Here is a 20,809-nt window from a genome sequence, read left to right as displayed (position 1 = left end):
GGATCTTATGATTTCTGACCTGTGCAGTCCTGGGCTGGTAAGTTCTCCATATATACAAATGTCTAAGCACCAGCTCTAAAGAAGTGAATTTCATATATATCCCCTTTAATAATGAACTGAGACAGTGGCATTTAGTAAAGCTTAATGCTGTTTAAGGTCTGATAATCAATGAATTCCTGTTGTAAAGTGTTGATGAAATGACCTTACTTTTATTTTCTTCTTCTCAGTACTTCCTCTTTAGGTTCAGTATCTGAACTGGGTTCTCTTGCAGTTTTACAGCTCTATTAATGTTGATGCTTTATGTGGAGCCACAGATGTTCTCCATTATCTATCCATGATTCAGACACAACAGCTGTTCTTGTCAGTAAACTCCATGTTTCACATCTGCTCCATCTTCTCTGACTGAAGTGTTCTCTGATTGAACCCTGACTTTCAGACTTTGGGCAATGCCTAAAGTAGCAGTGTGTACTGTGGTGGTGTGTGGAGGTCTCTCCACTAGAGGGTGGTGTAGGCTGGGTGCTGGATCAGCTCAGGTGACTGAAAGGAAAGTGAAAGGAATTCTGAGCTGCTTCTTTGGAGAAGGAGAGAAGAGATTCACACTGTAAGTTCATTAACTGTTTAAACCGGATCATGTAGAAGATCACTGTGCTGGAGAAACACATGTGTGTCTGTAGGAGTCGATTCTTTAAGTGAACTCAGACAGTGGATACACAACGTCGATCTGACCTCTGTGTGTTTTGGTTGGATTCTGGTCTAGACGTCACCTGATCTAAACACAACCAGACTTCAACATAAAAATAATGTGAGATGTTGCTCGTGAATATGACGTCGATATAACGTTGAAATGCAGCTGAAATGCTTTGGCGTTTTAACCAGTGAGTTGAACGTTGGTTTGGGTCTCAATCAGAAAAGGTGCTGAACGTTTGGAGAATGTATCAGCATTTCTGTTCCAGCATATTCCTAAACGTTGGAGCTGTATTATAGCATTGTTATCTACTTCACAGTCAGACACTATTCTGCCCTTCAGCTTTTACACATTCTCAGATCCCTCATTTGTCAGCAGGAGGGCAGATCTCCTGATCTGTAGCACATACACGCTGCAGCTACCAGCTGAAATGAGCTGAAGATCAGAGGATCTACATGATCGAGCTTATTGGTGTAAACGTGTGTAGAGAAACACTGTAAACGTGTGTAGCTCTGGGGACAGTTGTGTGTGTACATATAAATGTATGTTGTGTTGATTTTGTTTAGTTTGGATGGTAAAGAGTTTTTTAAGAGTATTAAAATTAAAAAGATTAAAAAGGTTAAATAAATGTGTTTAAATGTATTTGATTGGCTAAATCTAGCTGTCAATCATTGAGGTACTCCACTGTCCATTGGCTGTGTGTCGGAGGGGCAGGATGTGTGTAGGAGAGAGAAAGTGAAAGTGAAAGAGAGAGGAGGGAAAAGTACAGCGCAGCTGCTTTGTGTTGGATTTCATGTAAAGAAGGTTTTATTCTTCATCTTTATCAAGTCAGAAGAACAAGGTTGTGGAGCTGAGAACTTCTACAAGCTCCTGACAAGTAGCCGGACTCGGTACCCTGTCCCGTCCACATTCCCAGCCGGGGAATAGATCCAGCCCAGATAGCGGTCTGAACTACCGGGAGCGGTCAGATCTCCTCTGGCAGCATTGGACGCCCCCCATGCTGAGGTGAAGTCGGACGGCTCTCACTGAGGGAGTCGAGGGTCTTCCTGCGTTCAGCGCACGAAGCGGACAGGTAGTTTGAGACCACCCTGAACACAAGCAGTGGTTCGGGCCCGCAACGCAAGTACAGAGACCAACAGAACAAAAGGAGCCACCCCATAATATTAGTGTTTCTACCAGTGGAGCTCAGCTCCAGAGTCGTGCTGGTGGGACAGAGCTGTCTGTGGGCCACAACAGTGCTGTAAATGTGCTTCACTGCTTCACATGAACTGCTTCTTAAATAGATCAGCTAATAGAACTTCCAGTCCTGTTCTTCTAGTTCCTCCAGTTCTGATTAGCTCTGTGTTCACACTATTGAGTGGGTTCTTGTACAGGAATAGAGGACTGGATCTGTGAGGGGCTTCATAGCAGAGTTTTAATTCCCAAGTTAGAGTTAATCATTTCAGTACAGTGTTCTTTACTTAAAGGTGTAAACCGCCACCTTACTAACACTCTAATCAATATTAGAATTAGTGATCAGTACAAAGTGGGCGTGTGTGAAAACTCCAGTTTCCAGCTGTTCTTACAGTGAATCTGTTGTAAATGATCTGTTCTCAGAGAGCAGCATCTCCAGTGTCCAGCAGTGTGTGTTAGAAGAGGAACAGCTCCATGATGGAGCCTCTTACCTCCAGCAGTGGAGGAAGTGCCCCAGAGTGAGTATCCTCATATCAGCACTTCATCTGAAGAACCAGGAGAAGGAGAGAGTGTTTATGTCCCTCATGTTGAAGCTGAAGGAGTTTTAGTAAAGGAAGTCATTACTCCACACTTTACTCTCATCATGGATCATCATGAATCAACTGTTTTCAGGGTGAAGAGAGCAGCATCTCCAGCCCCCAGCGCTGTGTCTATGAAGAGTGACCGGTCCATGGATCAGCCTCCAGTCTTCAGCAGTGGAGGAGGAAGCTCTGAGTCTCGGTACATCACTGCACTCAGTAAACTACTGTTCTGAGAGTGAAGCTCTTCAAATGTGTTCCTGAGCTTTCTTAAAGATGTGGTGTGTGTTGGAGTTCAGTGTGTAAATGCTGGAGTTTTCACTGTGTTTAATGTTAACAGGACTGAAACACAGAGAGCAGTTTCTCCAGAGCCCAGCTGTGTGTCTATGAAGAGTGACCGGTCCATGGGGAATCCTCCTGAATTCAGCAGTGAAGCTGTAACTGCTGACCCAAAGTGAGTGAAACATCTAAGCCTTTTTACTGTATTTCTGTATTTTTACTGTTATTTCCTTTAATTTACCTTATTCAGATTAACTAACGCACGATTAGAGGAGATTAACCCACCACTACTATAAACTAACTCACTATTAGAGGAGATTAACCCACCACTGCTATAAAGTAACTCACGATTAGAGGAGATTAACCCACCACTACTATAAACTAACTAACAATTAGAGGAGATTAACCCACCTCTGCTATAAACTAACTCACTATTAGAGGAGATTAACCCACCACTGCTATAAACTAACGCACGATTAGAGGAGATTAACCCACCGCTGCTATAAACTAACTCACTATTAGAGGAGATTAACCCACCACTGCTATAAACTAACGCACGATTAGAGGAGATTAACCCACTGCTGCTATAAACTAACTCACTATTAGAGGAGATTAACCCACCACTGCTATAAACTAACGCACGATTAGAGGAGATTAACCCACCGCTGCTATAAACTAACTCACTATTAGAGGAGATTAACCCACCACTGCTATAAACTAACTCATGATTAGAGGAGATTAACCCACCACTGCTATAAACTAACTCACTATTAGAGGAGATTAACCCACCACTGCTATAAACTAACTCAATATTAGAGGAGATTAACCCACCGCTGCTATAAACTAACTCACTATTAGAGGAGATTAACCCACCACTGCTATAAACTAACTCATGATTAGAGGAGATTAACCCACCACTGCTATAAACTAACTCACAATTAGAGGAGATTAACCCACCACTGCTATAAACTAACGCACGATTAGAGGAGATTAACCCACCGCTGCTATAAACTAACTCACTATTAGAGGAGATTAACCCACCACTGCTATAAACTAACTCATGATTAGAGGAGATTAACCCACCACTGCTATAAACTAACTCACTATTAGAGGAGATTAACCCACCACTGCTATAAACTAACTCAATATTAGAGGAGATTAACCCACCACTGCTATAAACTAACTCACTATTAGAGGAGATTAACCCACCACTGCTATAAACTAACGCACGATTAGAGGAGATGAACCCACCACTGCTATAAACTAACTCACGATTAGAGGAGATTAACCCACCGCTGCTATAAACTAACTGACTATTAGAGGAGATTAACCCACCACTGCTATAAACTAACTGACTATTAGAGGAGATTAACCCACCACTGCTATAAACTAACTGACTATTAGAGGAGATTAACCCACCGCTGCTATAAACTAACTGACTATTAGAGGAGATTAACCCACCACTGCTATAAACTAACTCTCTCTTAGAGGAGATTAACCCACCACTGCTATAAACTAACTCACGGTTAGAGGAGATTAACCCACCACTGATTAGAGGAGATTAACCCACCACTGCTATAAACTAACTCACGATTAGAGGAGATTAACCCACCACTGCTATGAACTAACTTACTATTAGAGGAGATTAACCCACCACTGCTATAAACTAACTCACTATTAGAGGAGATTAACCCACCGCTGCTATAAACTAACTCACTATTAGAGGAGATTAACCCACCGCTGCAATAAACTAACTCACTATTAGAGGAGATTAACCCACCGCTGCAATAAACTAACTCACTATTAGAGGAGATTAACCCATCACTGCTATAAACTAACTCACTATTAGAGGAGATTAACCCCCCACTGCTATAAACTAACTCTCAATTAGAGGAGATTAACCCACCACTGCTATTAACAAACTCACGATTAGAGGAGATTAACCCACCACTGCTATAAACTAACTCACTATTAGAGGAGATTAACCCACCACTGCTATAAACTAACTCACTATTAGTGGAGATTAACCCACCACTGCTATAAACTAACTCACTATTAGAGGAGATTAACCCACCACTGCTATGAACTAACTCACTATTAGAGGAGATTAACCCACCGCTGCTATAAACTAACTCACTATTAGAGGAGATTAACCCACCGCTGCTATAAACTAACTCACTATTAGAGGAGATTAACCCACCGCTGCAATAAACTAACTCACTATTAGAGGAGATTAACCCACCGCTGCAATAAACTAACTCACTATTAGAGGAGATTAACCCCCCACTGCTATAAACTAACTCTCAATTAGAGGAGATTAACCCACCACTGCTATTAACAAACTCACGATTAGAGGAGATTAACCCACCACTGCTATAAACTAACTCACTATTAGAGGAGATTAACCCACCACTGCTATAAACTAACTCACTATTAGTGGAGATTAACCCACCACTGCTATAAACTAACCCACGATTAGAGGAGATTAACCCACCACTGCTATAAACTAACCCACGATTAGAGGAGATTAACCCACCACTGCTATAAACTAACTCACGATTAGAGGAGATTAACCCACCACTGCTATAAACTAACTCACTATTAGTGGAGATTAACCCACCACTGCTATAAACTAACCCACGATTAGAGGAGATTAACCCACCACTGCTATAAACTAACCTAGGAGATTAACCCACCACTGCTATAAACTAACTCACTATTAGTGGAGATTAACCCACCACTGCTATAAACTAACCCACGATTAGAGGAGATTAACCCACCACTGCTATAAACTAACTCACGATTAGAGGAGATTAACCCACCACTGCTATAAACAAACTCACAATTAGAGGAGATTAACCCACCACTGCTATAAACAAACTCACAATTAGAGGAGATTAACCCACCACTGCTATAAACTAACTCTCTATTAGAGGAGATTAACCCACCACTGCTATAAACTAACTCACGATTACAGAGGAGATTAACCCACCACTGCTATAAACTAACTCACGATTAGAGGAGATTAACCCACCACTGCTATAAACTAACTCACTATTAGAGGAGATTAACCCACCACTGCTATAAACTAACTCATGATTAGAGGAGATTAACACACCACTGCTATAAACTAACTCATGGTTACAGAGGAGATTAACCCACCACTGCTATAAACTAACTCACAATTAGAGGAGATTAACCCACCACTACTATAAACTAACTCACTATTAGAGGAGATTAACCCACCACTGCTATAAACTAACTGACTATTAGAGGAGATTAACCCACCACTACTATAAACTAACTCACAATTAGAGGAGATTAACCCACCTCTGCTATAAACTAACTCACTATTAAAGGAGATTAACCCACCACTGCTATAAACTAACGCACGATTAGAGGAGATTAACCCACCGCTGCTATAAACTAACTCACTATTAGAGGAGATTAACCCACCACTGCTATAAACTAACGCACGATTAGAGGAGATTAACCCACCGCTGCTATAAACTAACTCTCTATTAGAGGAGATTAACCCACCACTGCTATAAACTAACTCACTATTAGAGGAGATTAACCCACCACTACTATAAACTAACTCACAATTAGAGGAGATTAACCCACCACTGCTATAAACTAACGCACGATTAGAGGAGATTAACCCACCACTGCTATAAACTAACTCACTATTAGAGGAGATTAACCCACCACTGCTATAAACTAACTCAATATTAGAGGAGATTAACCCACCACTGCTATAAACTAACTCACTATTAGAGGAGATTAACCCACCACTGCTATAAACTAACGCACGATTAGAGGAGATGAACCCACCACTGCTATAAACTAACTCACGATTAGAGGAGATTAACCCACCGCTGCTATAAACTAACTGACTATTAGAGGAGATTAACCCACCACTGCTATAAACTAACTGACTATTAGAGGAGATTAACCCACCACTGCTATAAACTAACTGACTATTAGAGGAGATTAACCCACCGCTGCTATAAACTAACTGACTATTAGAGGAGATTAACCCACCACTGCTATAAACTAACTCTCTCTTAGAGGAGATTAACCCACCACTGCTATAAACTAACTCACGGTTAGAGGAGATTAACCCACCACTGATTAGAGGAGATTAACCCACCACTGCTATAAACTAACTCACGATTAGAGGAGATTAACCCACCGCTGCTATAAACTAACTCACTATTAGAGGAGATTAACCCACCGCTGCTATAAACTAACTCACTATTAGAGGAGATTAACCCACCGCTGCAATAAACTAACTCACTATTAGAGGAGATTAACCCACCGCTGCAATAAACTAACTCACTATTAGAGGAGATTAACCCATCACTGCTATAAACTAACTCACTATTAGAGGAGATTAACCCCCCACTGCTATAAACTAACTCTCAATTAGAGGAGATTAACCCACCACTGCTATTAACAAACTCACGATTAGAGGAGATTAACCCACCACTGCTATAAACTAACTCACTATTAGAGGAGATTAACCCACCACTGCTATAAACTAACTCACTATTAGTGGAGATTAACCCACCACTGCTATAAACTAACCCACGATTAGAGGAGATTAACCCACCACTGCTATAAACTAACTCACGATTAGAGGAGATTAACCCACCACTGCTATAAACTAACTCACTATTAGTGGAGATTAACCCACCACTGCTATAAACTAACCCACGATTAGAGGAGATTAACCCACCACTGCTATAAACTAACCTAGTAGATTAACCCACCACTGCTATAAACTAACTCACTATTAGTGGAGATTAACCCACCACTGCTATAAACTAACCCACGATTAGAGGAGATTAACCCATCACTGCTATAAACTAACTCACGATTAGAGGAGATTAACCCACCACTGCTATAAACAAACTCACAATTAGAGGAGATTAACCCACCACTGCTATAAACAAACTCACAATTAGAGGAGATTAACCCACCACTGCTATAAACTAACTCACGATTACAGAGGAGATTAACCCACCACTGCTATAAACTAACTCACGATTAGAGGAGATTAACCCACCACTGCTATAAACTAACTCACGATTACAGAGGAGATTAACCCACCACTGCTATAAACTAACTCATGATTAGAGGAGATTAACACACCACTGCTATAAACTAACTCATGGTTACAGAGGAGATTAACCCACCACTGCTATAAACTAACTCACAATTAGAGGAGATTAACCCACCACTGCTATAAACTAACTCATGATTAGAGGAGATTAACCCACCGTTGCTATAAAATAAATCACTATTAGAGGAGATTAGCCCACCACTGCTATAAACAAACTCACAATTAGAGGAGATTAACCCACCACTGCTATAAACTAACTCACTATTAGAGGAGATTAACCCACCGCTGCAATACACTAACTCACTATTAGAGGAGATTAACCCACCACTGCTATAAACTAACTCACTATTAGAGGAGATTAACCCACCGCTGCTATAAACTAACTCACAATTAGAGGAGATTAACCCACCACTGCTATAAACTAACTCTCTATTAGAGGAGATTAACCCACCACTGCTATAAACTAACTCACTATTAGAGGAGATTAACCCACCACTGCTATAAACAAACTCACAATTAGAGGAGATTAACCCACCACTGCTATAAACTAACTCTCTATTAGAGGAGATTAACCCACCACTGCTATAAACTAACTCACGATTACAGAGGAGATTAACCCACCACTGCTATAAACTAACTCACGATTAGAGGAGATTAACCCACCACTGCTATAAACTAACTCATGATTAGAGGAGATTAACACACCACTGCTATAAACTAACTCACGATTAGAGGAGATTAACCCACCACTGCTATTAACAAACTCACGATTAGAGGAGATTAACCCACCACTGCTATAAACTAACTCACTATTAGAGGAGATTAACCCACCACTGCTATAAACTAACTCACTATTAGTGGAGATTAACCCACCACTGCTATAAACTAACCCACGATTAGAGGAGATTAACCCACCACTGCTATAAACTAACCCACGATTAGAGGAGATTAACCCACCACTGCTATAAACTAACTCACGATTAGAGGAGATTAACCCACCACTGCTATAAACTAACTCACTATTAGTGGAGATTAACCCACCACTGCTATAAACTAACCCACGATTAGAGGAGATTAACCCACCACTGCTATAAACTAACCTAGGAGATTAACCCACCACTGCTATAAACTAACTCACTATTAGTGGAGATTAACCCACCACTGCTATAAACTAACCCACGATTAGAGGAGATTAACCCACCACTGCTATAAACTAACTCACGATTAGAGGAGATTAACCCACCACTGCTATAAACAAACTCACAATTAGAGGAGATTAACCCACCACTGCTATAAACAAACTCACAATTAGAGGAGATTAACCCACCACTGCTATAAACTAACTCTCTATTAGAGGAGATTAACCCACCACTGCTATAAACTAACTCACGATTACAGAGGAGATTAACCCACCACTGCTATAAACTAACTCACGATTAGAGGAGATTAACCCACCACTGCTATAAACTAACTCACTATTAGAGGAGATTAACCCACCACTGCTATAAACTAACTCATGATTAGAGGAGATTAACACACCACTGCTATAAACTAACTCATGGTTACAGAGGAGATTAACCCACCACTGCTATAAACTAACTCACAATTAGAGGAGATTAACCCACCACTACTATAAACTAACTCACTATTAGAGGAGATTAACCCACCACTGCTATAAACTAACTGACTATTAGAGGAGATTAACCCACCACTACTATAAACTAACTCACAATTAGAGGAGATTAACCCACCTCTGCTATAAACTAACTCACTATTAAAGGAGATTAACCCACCACTGCTATAAACTAACGCACGATTAGAGGAGATTAACCCACCGCTGCTATAAACTAACTCACTATTAGAGGAGATTAACCCACCACTGCTATAAACTAACGCACGATTAGAGGAGATTAACCCACCGCTGCTATAAACTAACTCTCTATTAGAGGAGATTAACCCACCACTGCTATAAACTAACTCACTATTAGAGGAGATTAACCCACCACTACTATAAACTAACTCACAATTAGAGGAGATTAACCCACCACTGCTATAAACTAACGCACGATTAGAGGAGATTAACCCACCACTGCTATAAACTAACTCACTATTAGAGGAGATTAACCCACCACTGCTATAAACTAACTCAATATTAGAGGAGATTAACCCACCACTGCTATAAACTAACTCACTATTAGAGGAGATTAACCCACCACTGCTATAAACTAACGCACGATTAGAGGAGATGAACCCACCACTGCTATAAACTAACTCACGATTAGAGGAGATTAACCCACCGCTGCTATAAACTAACTGACTATTAGAGGAGATTAACCCACCACTGCTATAAACTAACTGACTATTAGAGGAGATTAACCCACCACTGCTATAAACTAACTGACTATTAGAGGAGATTAACCCACCGCTGCTATAAACTAACTGACTATTAGAGGAGATTAACCCACCACTGCTATAAACTAACTCTCTCTTAGAGGAGATTAACCCACCACTGCTATAAACTAACTCACGGTTAGAGGAGATTAACCCACCACTGATTAGAGGAGATTAACCCACCACTGCTATAAACTAACTCACGATTAGAGGAGATTAACCCACCGCTGCTATAAACTAACTCACTATTAGAGGAGATTAACCCACCGCTGCTATAAACTAACTCACTATTAGAGGAGATTAACCCACCGCTGCAATAAACTAACTCACTATTAGAGGAGATTAACCCACCGCTGCAATAAACTAACTCACTATTAGAGGAGATTAACCCATCACTGCTATAAACTAACTCACTATTAGAGGAGATTAACCCCCCACTGCTATAAACTAACTCTCAATTAGAGGAGATTAACCCACCACTGCTATTAACAAACTCACGATTAGAGGAGATTAACCCACCACTGCTATAAACTAACTCACTATTAGAGGAGATTAACCCACCACTGCTATAAACTAACTCACTATTAGTGGAGATTAACCCACCACTGCTATAAACTAACCCACGATTAGAGGAGATTAACCCACCACTGCTATAAACTAACTCACGATTAGAGGAGATTAACCCACCACTGCTATAAACTAACTCACTATTAGTGGAGATTAACCCACCACTGCTATAAACTAACCCACGATTAGAGGAGATTAACCCACCACTGCTATAAACTAACCTAGTAGATTAACCCACCACTGCTATAAACTAACTCACTATTAGTGGAGATTAACCCACCACTGCTATAAACTAACCCACGATTAGAGGAGATTAACCCATCACTGCTATAAACTAACTCACGATTAGAGGAGATTAACCCACCACTGCTATAAACAAACTCACAATTAGAGGAGATTAACCCACCACTGCTATAAACAAACTCACAATTAGAGGAGATTAACCCACCACTGCTATAAACTAACTCACGATTACAGAGGAGATTAACCCACCACTGCTATAAACTAACTCACGATTAGAGGAGATTAACCCACCACTGCTATAAACTAACTCACGATTACAGAGGAGATTAACCCACCACTGCTATAAACTAACTCATGATTAGAGGAGATTAACACACCACTGCTATAAACTAACTCATGGTTACAGAGGAGATTAACCCACCACTGCTATAAACTAACTCACAATTAGAGGAGATTAACCCACCACTGCTATAAACTAACTCATGATTAGAGGAGATTAACCCACCGTTGCTATAAAATAAATCACTATTAGAGGAGATTAGCCCACCACTGCTATAAACAAACTCACAATTAGAGGAGATTAACCCACCACTGCTATAAACTAACTCACTATTAGAGGAGATTAACCCACCGCTGCAATACACTAACTCACTATTAGAGGAGATTAACCCACCACTGCTATAAACTAACTCACTATTAGAGGAGATTAACCCACCGCTGCTATAAACTAACTCACAATTAGAGGAGATTAACCCACCACTGCTATAAACTAACTCTCTATTAGAGGAGATTAACCCACCACTGCTATAAACTAACTCACTATTAGAGGAGATTAACCCACCACTGCTATAAACAAACTCACAATTAGAGGAGATTAACCCACCACTGCTATAAACTAACTCTCTATTAGAGGAGATTAACCCACCACTGCTATAAACTAACTCACGATTACAGAGGAGATTAACCCACCACTGCTATAAACTAACTCACGATTAGAGGAGATTAACCCACCACTGCTATAAACTAACTCATGATTAGAGGAGATTAACACACCACTGCTATAAACTAACTCACGATTAGAGGAGATTAACCCACCACTGCTATAAACTAACTCACTATTAGTGGAGATTAACCCACCACTGCTATAAACTAACCCATGATTAGAGGAGATTAACCCACCACTGCTATAAACTAACTCACGATTAGAGGAGATTAACCCACCACTGCTATAAACAAACTCACAATTAGAGGAGATTAACCCACCACTGCTATAAACTAACTCTCTATTAGAGGAGATTAACCCACCACTGCTATAAACTAACTCACGATTACAGAGGAGATTAACCCACCACTGCTATAAACTAACTCACGATTAGAGGAGATTAACCCACCACTGCTATAAACTAACTCATGATTAGAGGAGATTAACCCACCACTGCTATAAACTAACTCATGATTAGAGGAGATTAACCCACCGTTGCTATAAAATAAATCACTATTAGAGGAGATTAGCCCACCACTGCTATAAACAAACTCACAATTAGAGGAGATTAACCCACCACTGCTATAAACTAACTCATGATTAGAGGAGATTAACCCACCACTGCTATAAACTAACTCACTATTAGAGGAGATTAACCCACCACTGCTATAAACTAACTCATGATTAGAGGAGATTAACCCACCACTGCTATAAACTAACTCACTATTAGAGGAGATTAACCCACCACTGCTATAAACTAACTCATGATTAGAGGAGATTAACCCACCGTTGCTATAAAATAAATCACTATTAGAGGAGATTAGCCCACCACTGCTATAAACTAACTCACGATTAGAGGAGATTAACCCACCACTGCTATAAACTAACTCACTATTAGAGGAGATTAACCCACCACTGCTATAAACTAACTCACAATTAGTGGAGATTAACCCACCACTGCTATAAACTAACCCACGATTAGAGGAGATTAACCCACCACTGCTATAAACTAACTCACGATTAGAGGAGATTAACCCACCACTGCTATAAACTAACTCACTATTAGTGGAGATTAACCCACCACTGCTATAAACTAACCCACGATTAGAGGAGATTAACCCACCACTGCTATAAACTAACGTAGGAGATTAACCCACCACTGCTATAAACTAACTCACTATTAGTGGAGATTAACCCACCACTGCTATAAACTAACCCACGATTAGAGGAGATTAACCCACCACTGCTATAAACTAACTCACGATTAGAGGAGATTAACCCACCACTGCTATAAACAAACTCACAATTAGAGATTAACCCACCACTGCTATAAACAAACTCACAATTAGAGGAGATTAACCCACCACTGCTATAAACTAACTCTCTATTAGAGGAGATTAACCCACCACTGCTATAAACTAACTCACGATTACAGAGGAGATTAACCCACCACTGCTATAAACTAACTCACGATTAGAGGAGATTAACCCACCACTGCTATAAACTAACTCACGATTACAGAGGAGATTAACCCACCACTGCTATAAACTAACTCATGATTAGAGGAGATTAACACACCACTGCTATAAACTAACTCATGGTTACAGAGGAGATTAACCCACCACTGCTATAAACTAACTCACAATTAGAGGAGATTAACCCACCACTACTATAAACTAACTCACTATTAGAGGAGATTAACCCACCACTGCTATAAACTAACTGACTATTAGAGGAGATTAACCCACCACTACTATAAACTAACTCACAATTAGAGGAGATTAACCCACCTCTGCTATAAACTAACTCACTATTAGAGGAGATTAACCCACCACTGCTATAAACTAACGCACGATTAGAGGAGATTAACCCACCGCTGCTATAAACTAACTCACTATTAGAGGAGATTAACCCACCACTGCTATAAACTAACGCACGATTAGAGGAGATTAACCCACCGCTGCTATAAACTAACTCTCTATTAGAGGAGATTAACCCACCACTGCTATAAACTAACTCACTATTAGAGGAGATTAACCCACCACTACTATAAACTAACTCACAATTAGAGGAGATTAACCCACCACTGCTATAAACTAACGCACGATTAGAGGAGATTAACCCACCACTGCTATAAACTAACTCACTATTAGAGGAGATTAACCCACCACTGCTATAAACTAACGCACGATTAGAGGAGATGAACCCACCACTGCTATAAACTAACTCACGATTAGAGGAGATTAACCCACCGCTGCTATAAACTAACTGACTATTAGAGGAGATTAACCCACCACTGCTATAAACTAACTGACTATTAGAGGAGATTAACCCACCACTGCTATAAACTAACTGACTATTAGAGGAGATTAACCCACCGCTGCTATAAACTAACTGACTATTAGAGGAGATTAACCCACCACTGCTATAAACTAACTCTCTCTTAGAGGAGATTAACCCACCACTGCTATAAACTAACTCACGGTTAGAGGAGATTAACCCACCACTGATTAGAGGAGATTAACCCACCACTGCTATAAACTAACTCACGATTAGAGGAGATTAACCCACCACTGCTATGAACTAACTCACTATTAGAGGAGATTAACCCACCGCTGCTATAAACTAACTCACTATTAGAGGAGATTAACCCACCGCTGCTATAAACTAACTCACTATTAGAGGAGATTAACCCACCGCTGCAATAAACTAACTCACTATTAGAGGAGATTAACCCACCGCTGCAATAAACTAACTCACTATTAGAGGAGATTAACCCATCACTGCTATAAACTAACTCACTATTAGAGGAGATTAACCCCCCACTGCTATAAACTAACTCTCAATTAGAGGAGATTAACCCACCACTGCTATTAACAAACTCACGATTAGAGGAGATTAACCCACCACTGCTATAAACTAACTCACTATTAGAGGAGATTAACCCACCACTGCTATAAACTAACTCACTATTAGTGGAGATTAACCCACCACTGCTATAAACTAACCCACGATTAGAGGAGATTAACCCACCACTGCTATAAACTAACTCACGATTAGAGGAGATTAACCCACCACTGCTATAAACTAACTCACTATTAGTGGAGATTAACCCACCACTGCTATAAACTAACCCACGATTAGAGGAGATTAACCCACCACTGCTATAAACTAACCTAGTAGATTAACCCACCACTGCTATAAACTAACTCACTATTAGTGGAGATTAACCCACCACTGCTATAAACTAACCCACGATTAGAGGAGATTAACCCATCACTGCTATAAACTAACTCACGATTAGAGGAGATTAACCCACCACTGCTATAAACAAACTCACAATTAGAGGAGATTAACCCACCACTGCTATAAACTAACTCTCTATTAGAGGAGATTAACCCACCACTGCTATAAACTAACTCACGATTACAGAGGAGATTAACCCACCACTGCTATAAACTAACTCACGATTAGAGGAGATTAACCCACCACTGCTATAAACTAACTCACGATTACAGAGGAGATTAACCCACCACTGCTATAAACTAACTCATGATTAGAGGAGATTAACACACCACTGCTATAAACTAACTCATGGTTACAGAGGAGATTAACCCACCACTGCTATAAACTAACTCACAATTAGAGATTAACCCACCACTGCTATAAACTAACTCATGATTAGAGGAGATTAACCCACCGTTGCTATAAAATAAATCACTATTAGAGGAGATTAGCCCACCACTGCTATAAACAAACTCACAATTAGAGGAGATTAACCCACCACTGCTATAAACTAACTCATGATTAGAGGAGATTAACCCACCACTGCTATAAACTAACTCACTATTAGAGGAGATTAACCCACCGCTGCAATACACTAACTCACTATTAGAGGAGATTAACCCACCACTGCTATAAACTAACTCACTTTTAGAGGAGATTAACCCACCGCTGCTATAAACTAACTCACTATTAGAGGAGATTAACCCACCGCTGCTATAAACTAACTCACTATTAGAGGAGATTAACCCACCGCTGCAATAAACTAACTCACTATTAGAGGAGATTAACCCACCACTGCTATTAACAAACTCACGATTAGAGGAGATTAACCCACCACTGCTATAAACTAACTCACTATTAGAGGAGATTAACCCACCACTGCTATAAGCTAACTCACTATTAGTGGAGATTAACCCACCACTGCTATAAACTAACCCACGATTAGAGGAGATTAACCCACCACTGCTATAAACTAACTCATGATTAGAGGAGATTAACACACCACTGCTATAAACTAACTCATGGTTACAGAGGAGATTAACCCACCACTGCTATAAACTAACTCACAATTAGAGGAGATTAACCCACCACTACTATAAACTAACTCACTATTAGAGGAGATTAACCCACCACTGCTATAAACTAACTGACTATTAGAGGAGATTAACCCACCACTACTATAAACTAACTCACAATTAGAGGAGATTAACCCACCTCTGCTATAAACTAACTCACTATTAGAGGAGATTAACCCACCACTGCTATAAACTAACGCACGATTAGAGGAGATTAACCCACCGCTGCTATAAACTAACTCACTATTAGAGGAGATTAACCCACCACTGCTATAAACTAACGCACGATTAGAGGAGATTAACCCACCGCTGCTATAAACTAACTCTCTATTAGAGGAGATTAACCCACCACTGCTATAAACTAACTCACTATTAGAGGAGATTAACCCACCACTACTATAAACTAACTCACAATTAGAGGAGATTAACCCACCACTGCTATAAACTAACGCACGATTAGAGGAGATTAACCCACCACTGCTATAAACTAACTCACTATTAGAGGAGATTAACCCACCACTGCTATAAACTAACGCACGATTAGAGGAGATGAACCCACCACTGCTATAAACTAACTCACGATTAGAGGAGATTAACCCACCGCTGCTATAAACTAACTGACTATTAGAGGAGATTAACCCACCACTGCTATAAACTAACTGACTATTAGAGGAGATTAACCCACCACTGCTATAAACTAACTGACTATTAGAGGAGATTAACCCACCGCTGCTATAAACTAACTGACTATTAGAGGAGATTAACCCACCACTGCTATAAACTAACTCTCTCTTAGAGGAGATTAACCCACCACTGCTATAAACTAACTCACGGTTAGAGGAGATTAACCCACCACTGATTAGAGGAGATTAACCCACCACTGCTATAAACTAACTCACGATTAGAGGAGATTAACCCACCACTGCTATGAACTAACTCACTATTAGAGGAGATTAACCCACCGCTGCTATAAACTAACTCACTATTAGAGGAGATTAACCCACCGCTGCTATAAACTAACTCACTATTAGAGGAGATTAACCCACCGCTGCAATAAACTAACTCACTATTAGAGGAGATTAACCCACCGCTGCAATAAACTAACTCACTATTAGAGGAGATTAACCCATCACTGCTATAAACTAACTCACTATTAGAGGAGATTAACCCCCCACTGCTATAAACTAACTCTCAATTAGAGGAGATTAACCCACCACTGCTATTAACAAACTCACGATTAGAGGAGATTAACCCACCACTGCTATAAACTAACTCACTATTAGAGGAGATTAACCCACCACTGCTATAAACTAACTCACTATTAGTGGAGATTAACCCACCACTGCTATAAACTAACCCACGATTAGAGGAGATTAACCCACCACTGCTATAAACTAACTCACGATTAGAGGAGATTAACCCACCACTGCTATAAACTAACTCACTATTAGTGGAGATTAACCCACCACTGCTATAAACTAACCCACGATTAGAGGAGATTAACCCACCACTGCTATAAACTAACCTAGTAGATTAACCCACCACTGCTATAAACTAACTCACTATTAGTGGAGATTAACCCACCACTGCTATAAACTAACCCACGATTAGAGGAGATTAACCCATCACTGCTATAAACTAACTCACGATTAGAGGAGATTAACCCACCACTGCTATAAACAAACTCACAATTAGAGGAGATTAACCCACCACTGCTATAAACCAGCTCTCTATTAGAGGAGATTAACCCACCACTGCTATAAACTAACTCACGATTACAGAGGAGATTAACCCACCACTGCTATAAACTAACTCACGATTAGAGGAGATTAACCCACCACTGCTATAAACTAACTCACGATTACAGAGGAGATTAACCCACCACTGCTATAAACTAACTCATGATTAGAGGAGATTAACACACCACTGCTATAAACTAACTCATGGTTACAGAGGAGATTAACCCACCACTGCTATAAACTAACTCACAATTAGAGGAGATTAACCCACCACTGCTATAAACTAACTCATGATTAGAGGAGATTAACCCACCGTTGCTATAAAATAAATCACTATTAGAGGAGATTAGCCCACCACTGCTATAAACAAACTCACAATTAGAGGAGATTAACCCACCACTGCTATAAACTAACTCATGATTAGAGGAGATTAACCCACCACTGCTATAAACTAACTCACTATTAGAGGAGATTAACCCACCGCTGCAATACACTAACTCACTATTAGAGGAGATTAACCCACCACTGCTATAAACTAACTCACTTTTAGAGGAGATTAACCCACCGCTGCTATAAACTAACTCACTATTAGAGGAGATTAACCCACCGCTGCTATAAACTAACTCACTATTAGAGGAGATTAACCCACCGCTGCAATAAACTAACTCACTATTAGAGGAGATTAACCCACCACTGCCATTAACAAACTCACGATTAGAGGAGATTAACCCACCACTGCTATAAACTAACTCACTATTAGAGGAGATTAACCCACCACTGCTATAAGCTAACTCACTATTAGTGGAGATTAACCCACCACTGCTATAAACTAACCCACGATTAGAGGAGATTAACCCACCACTGCTATAAACTAACTCACTATTAATGGAGATTAACCCACCACTGCTATAAACTAACTCACTATTAGTGGAGATTAACCCACCACTGCTATAAACTAACCCACGATTAGAGGAGATTAACCCACCACTGCTATAAACTAACTCACGATTAGAGGAGATTAACCCACCACTGCTATTAACTAACTCACTATTAGTGGAGATTAACCCACCACTGCTATAAACTAACCCATGATTAGAGGAGATTAACCCACCACTGCTATAAACTAACTCACGATTAGAGGAGATTAACCCACCACTGCTATAAACAAACTCACAATTAGAGGAGATTAACCCACCACTGCTATAAACTAACTCTCTATTAGAGGAGATTAACCCACCACTGCTATAAACTAACTCACGATTACAGAGGAGATTAACCCACCACTGCTATAAACTAACTCACGATTAGAGGAGATTAACCCACCACTGCTATAAACTAACTCATGATTAGAGGAGATTAACCCACCACTGCTATAAACTAACTCATGATTAGAGGAGATTAACCCACCGTTGCTATAAAATAAATCACTATTAGAGGAGATTAGCCCACCACTGCTATAAACAAACTCACAATTAGAGGAGATTAACCCACCACTGCTATAAACTAACTCATGATTAGAGGAGATTAACCCACCACTGCTATAAACTAACTCACTATTAGAGGAGATTAACCCACCACTGCTATAAACTAACTCATGATTAGAGGAGATTAACCCACCGTTGCTATAAAATAAATCACTATTAGAGGAGATTAGCCCACCACTGCTATAAACTAACTCACGATTAGAGGAGATTAACCCACCACTGCTATAAACTAACTCTCTATTAGAGGAGATTAACCCACCACTGCTATAAACTAACTCACGATTAGAGGAGATTAACCCACCACTGCTATAAACTAACCCACGATTAGAGGAGATTAACCCACCACTGCTATAAACTAACTCACTATTAGAGGAGATTAACCCACCACTGCTATAAACTAACTCACTATTAGAGGAGATTAACCCACCACTGGTATAAACTAACTCACGATTACAGAGGAGATTAACCCACCACTGCTATAAACTAACTCACGATTAGAGGAGATTAACCCACCACTGCTATAAACTAACTCTCTATTAGAGGAGATTAACCCACCACTGCTATAAACTAACTCACGATTACAGAGGAGATTAACCCACCACTGCTATAAACTAACTCACGATTAGAGGAGATTAACCCACCACTGCTATAAACTAACTCATGATTAGAGGAGATTAACACACCACTGCTATAAACTAACTCACGATTAGAGGAGATTAACCCACCACTGCTATAAACTAACTCACTATTAGTGGAGATTAACCCACCACTGCTATAAACTAACCCATGATTAGAGGAGATTAACCCACCACTGCTATAAACTAACCCACGATTAGAGGAGATTAACCCACCGTTGCTATAAAATAAATCACTATTAGAGGAGATTAGCCCACCACTGCTATAAACAAACTCACAATTAGAGGAGATTAACCCACCACTGCTATAAACTAACTCATGATTAGAGGAGATTAACCCACCACTGCTATAAACTAACTCACTATTAGAGGAGATTAACCCACCACTGCTATAAACTAACTCATGATTAGAGGAGATTAACCCACCGTTGCTATAAAATAAATCACTATTAGAGGAGATTAGCCCACCACTGCTATAAACTAACTCACGATTAGAGGAGATTAACCCACCACTGCTATAAACTAACTCTCTATTAGAGGAGATTAACCCACCACTGCTATAAA

At 40.1% G+C, this 20,809-nt stretch overlaps 1 protein-coding gene across 1 annotated transcript in view; it reads left to right on the top strand.

Annotated features, from left to right (window-relative positions):
- The first annotated feature begins 1,426 nt into the window (after positions 1-1,426).
- LOC140569658 (uncharacterized) overlaps positions 1,427-20,809 on the top strand; it is a 71,299-nt gene continuing 51,916 nt past the window's right edge. Inside the window, 4 exon segments of the mRNA XM_072692558.1 lie at positions 1,427-1,757; positions 2,282-2,376; positions 2,531-2,638; positions 2,777-2,890. Of these exon segments, the coding sequence (XP_072548659.1) occupies positions 2,333-2,376; positions 2,531-2,638; positions 2,777-2,890 (266 nt within the window). The 5' untranslated portion in view covers positions 1,427-1,757; positions 2,282-2,332.

The sequence above is a fragment of the Salminus brasiliensis genome, chromosome 1, assembly GCF_030463535.1.
Source record: "Salminus brasiliensis chromosome 1, fSalBra1.hap2, whole genome shotgun sequence".
In the NCBI taxonomy this organism is placed as follows: domain Eukaryota; kingdom Metazoa; phylum Chordata; class Actinopteri; order Characiformes; family Bryconidae; genus Salminus; species Salminus brasiliensis.
Note: the sequence above shows the minus strand (reverse complement) of the source record. Positions and strands in the feature narration are given on the sequence as shown.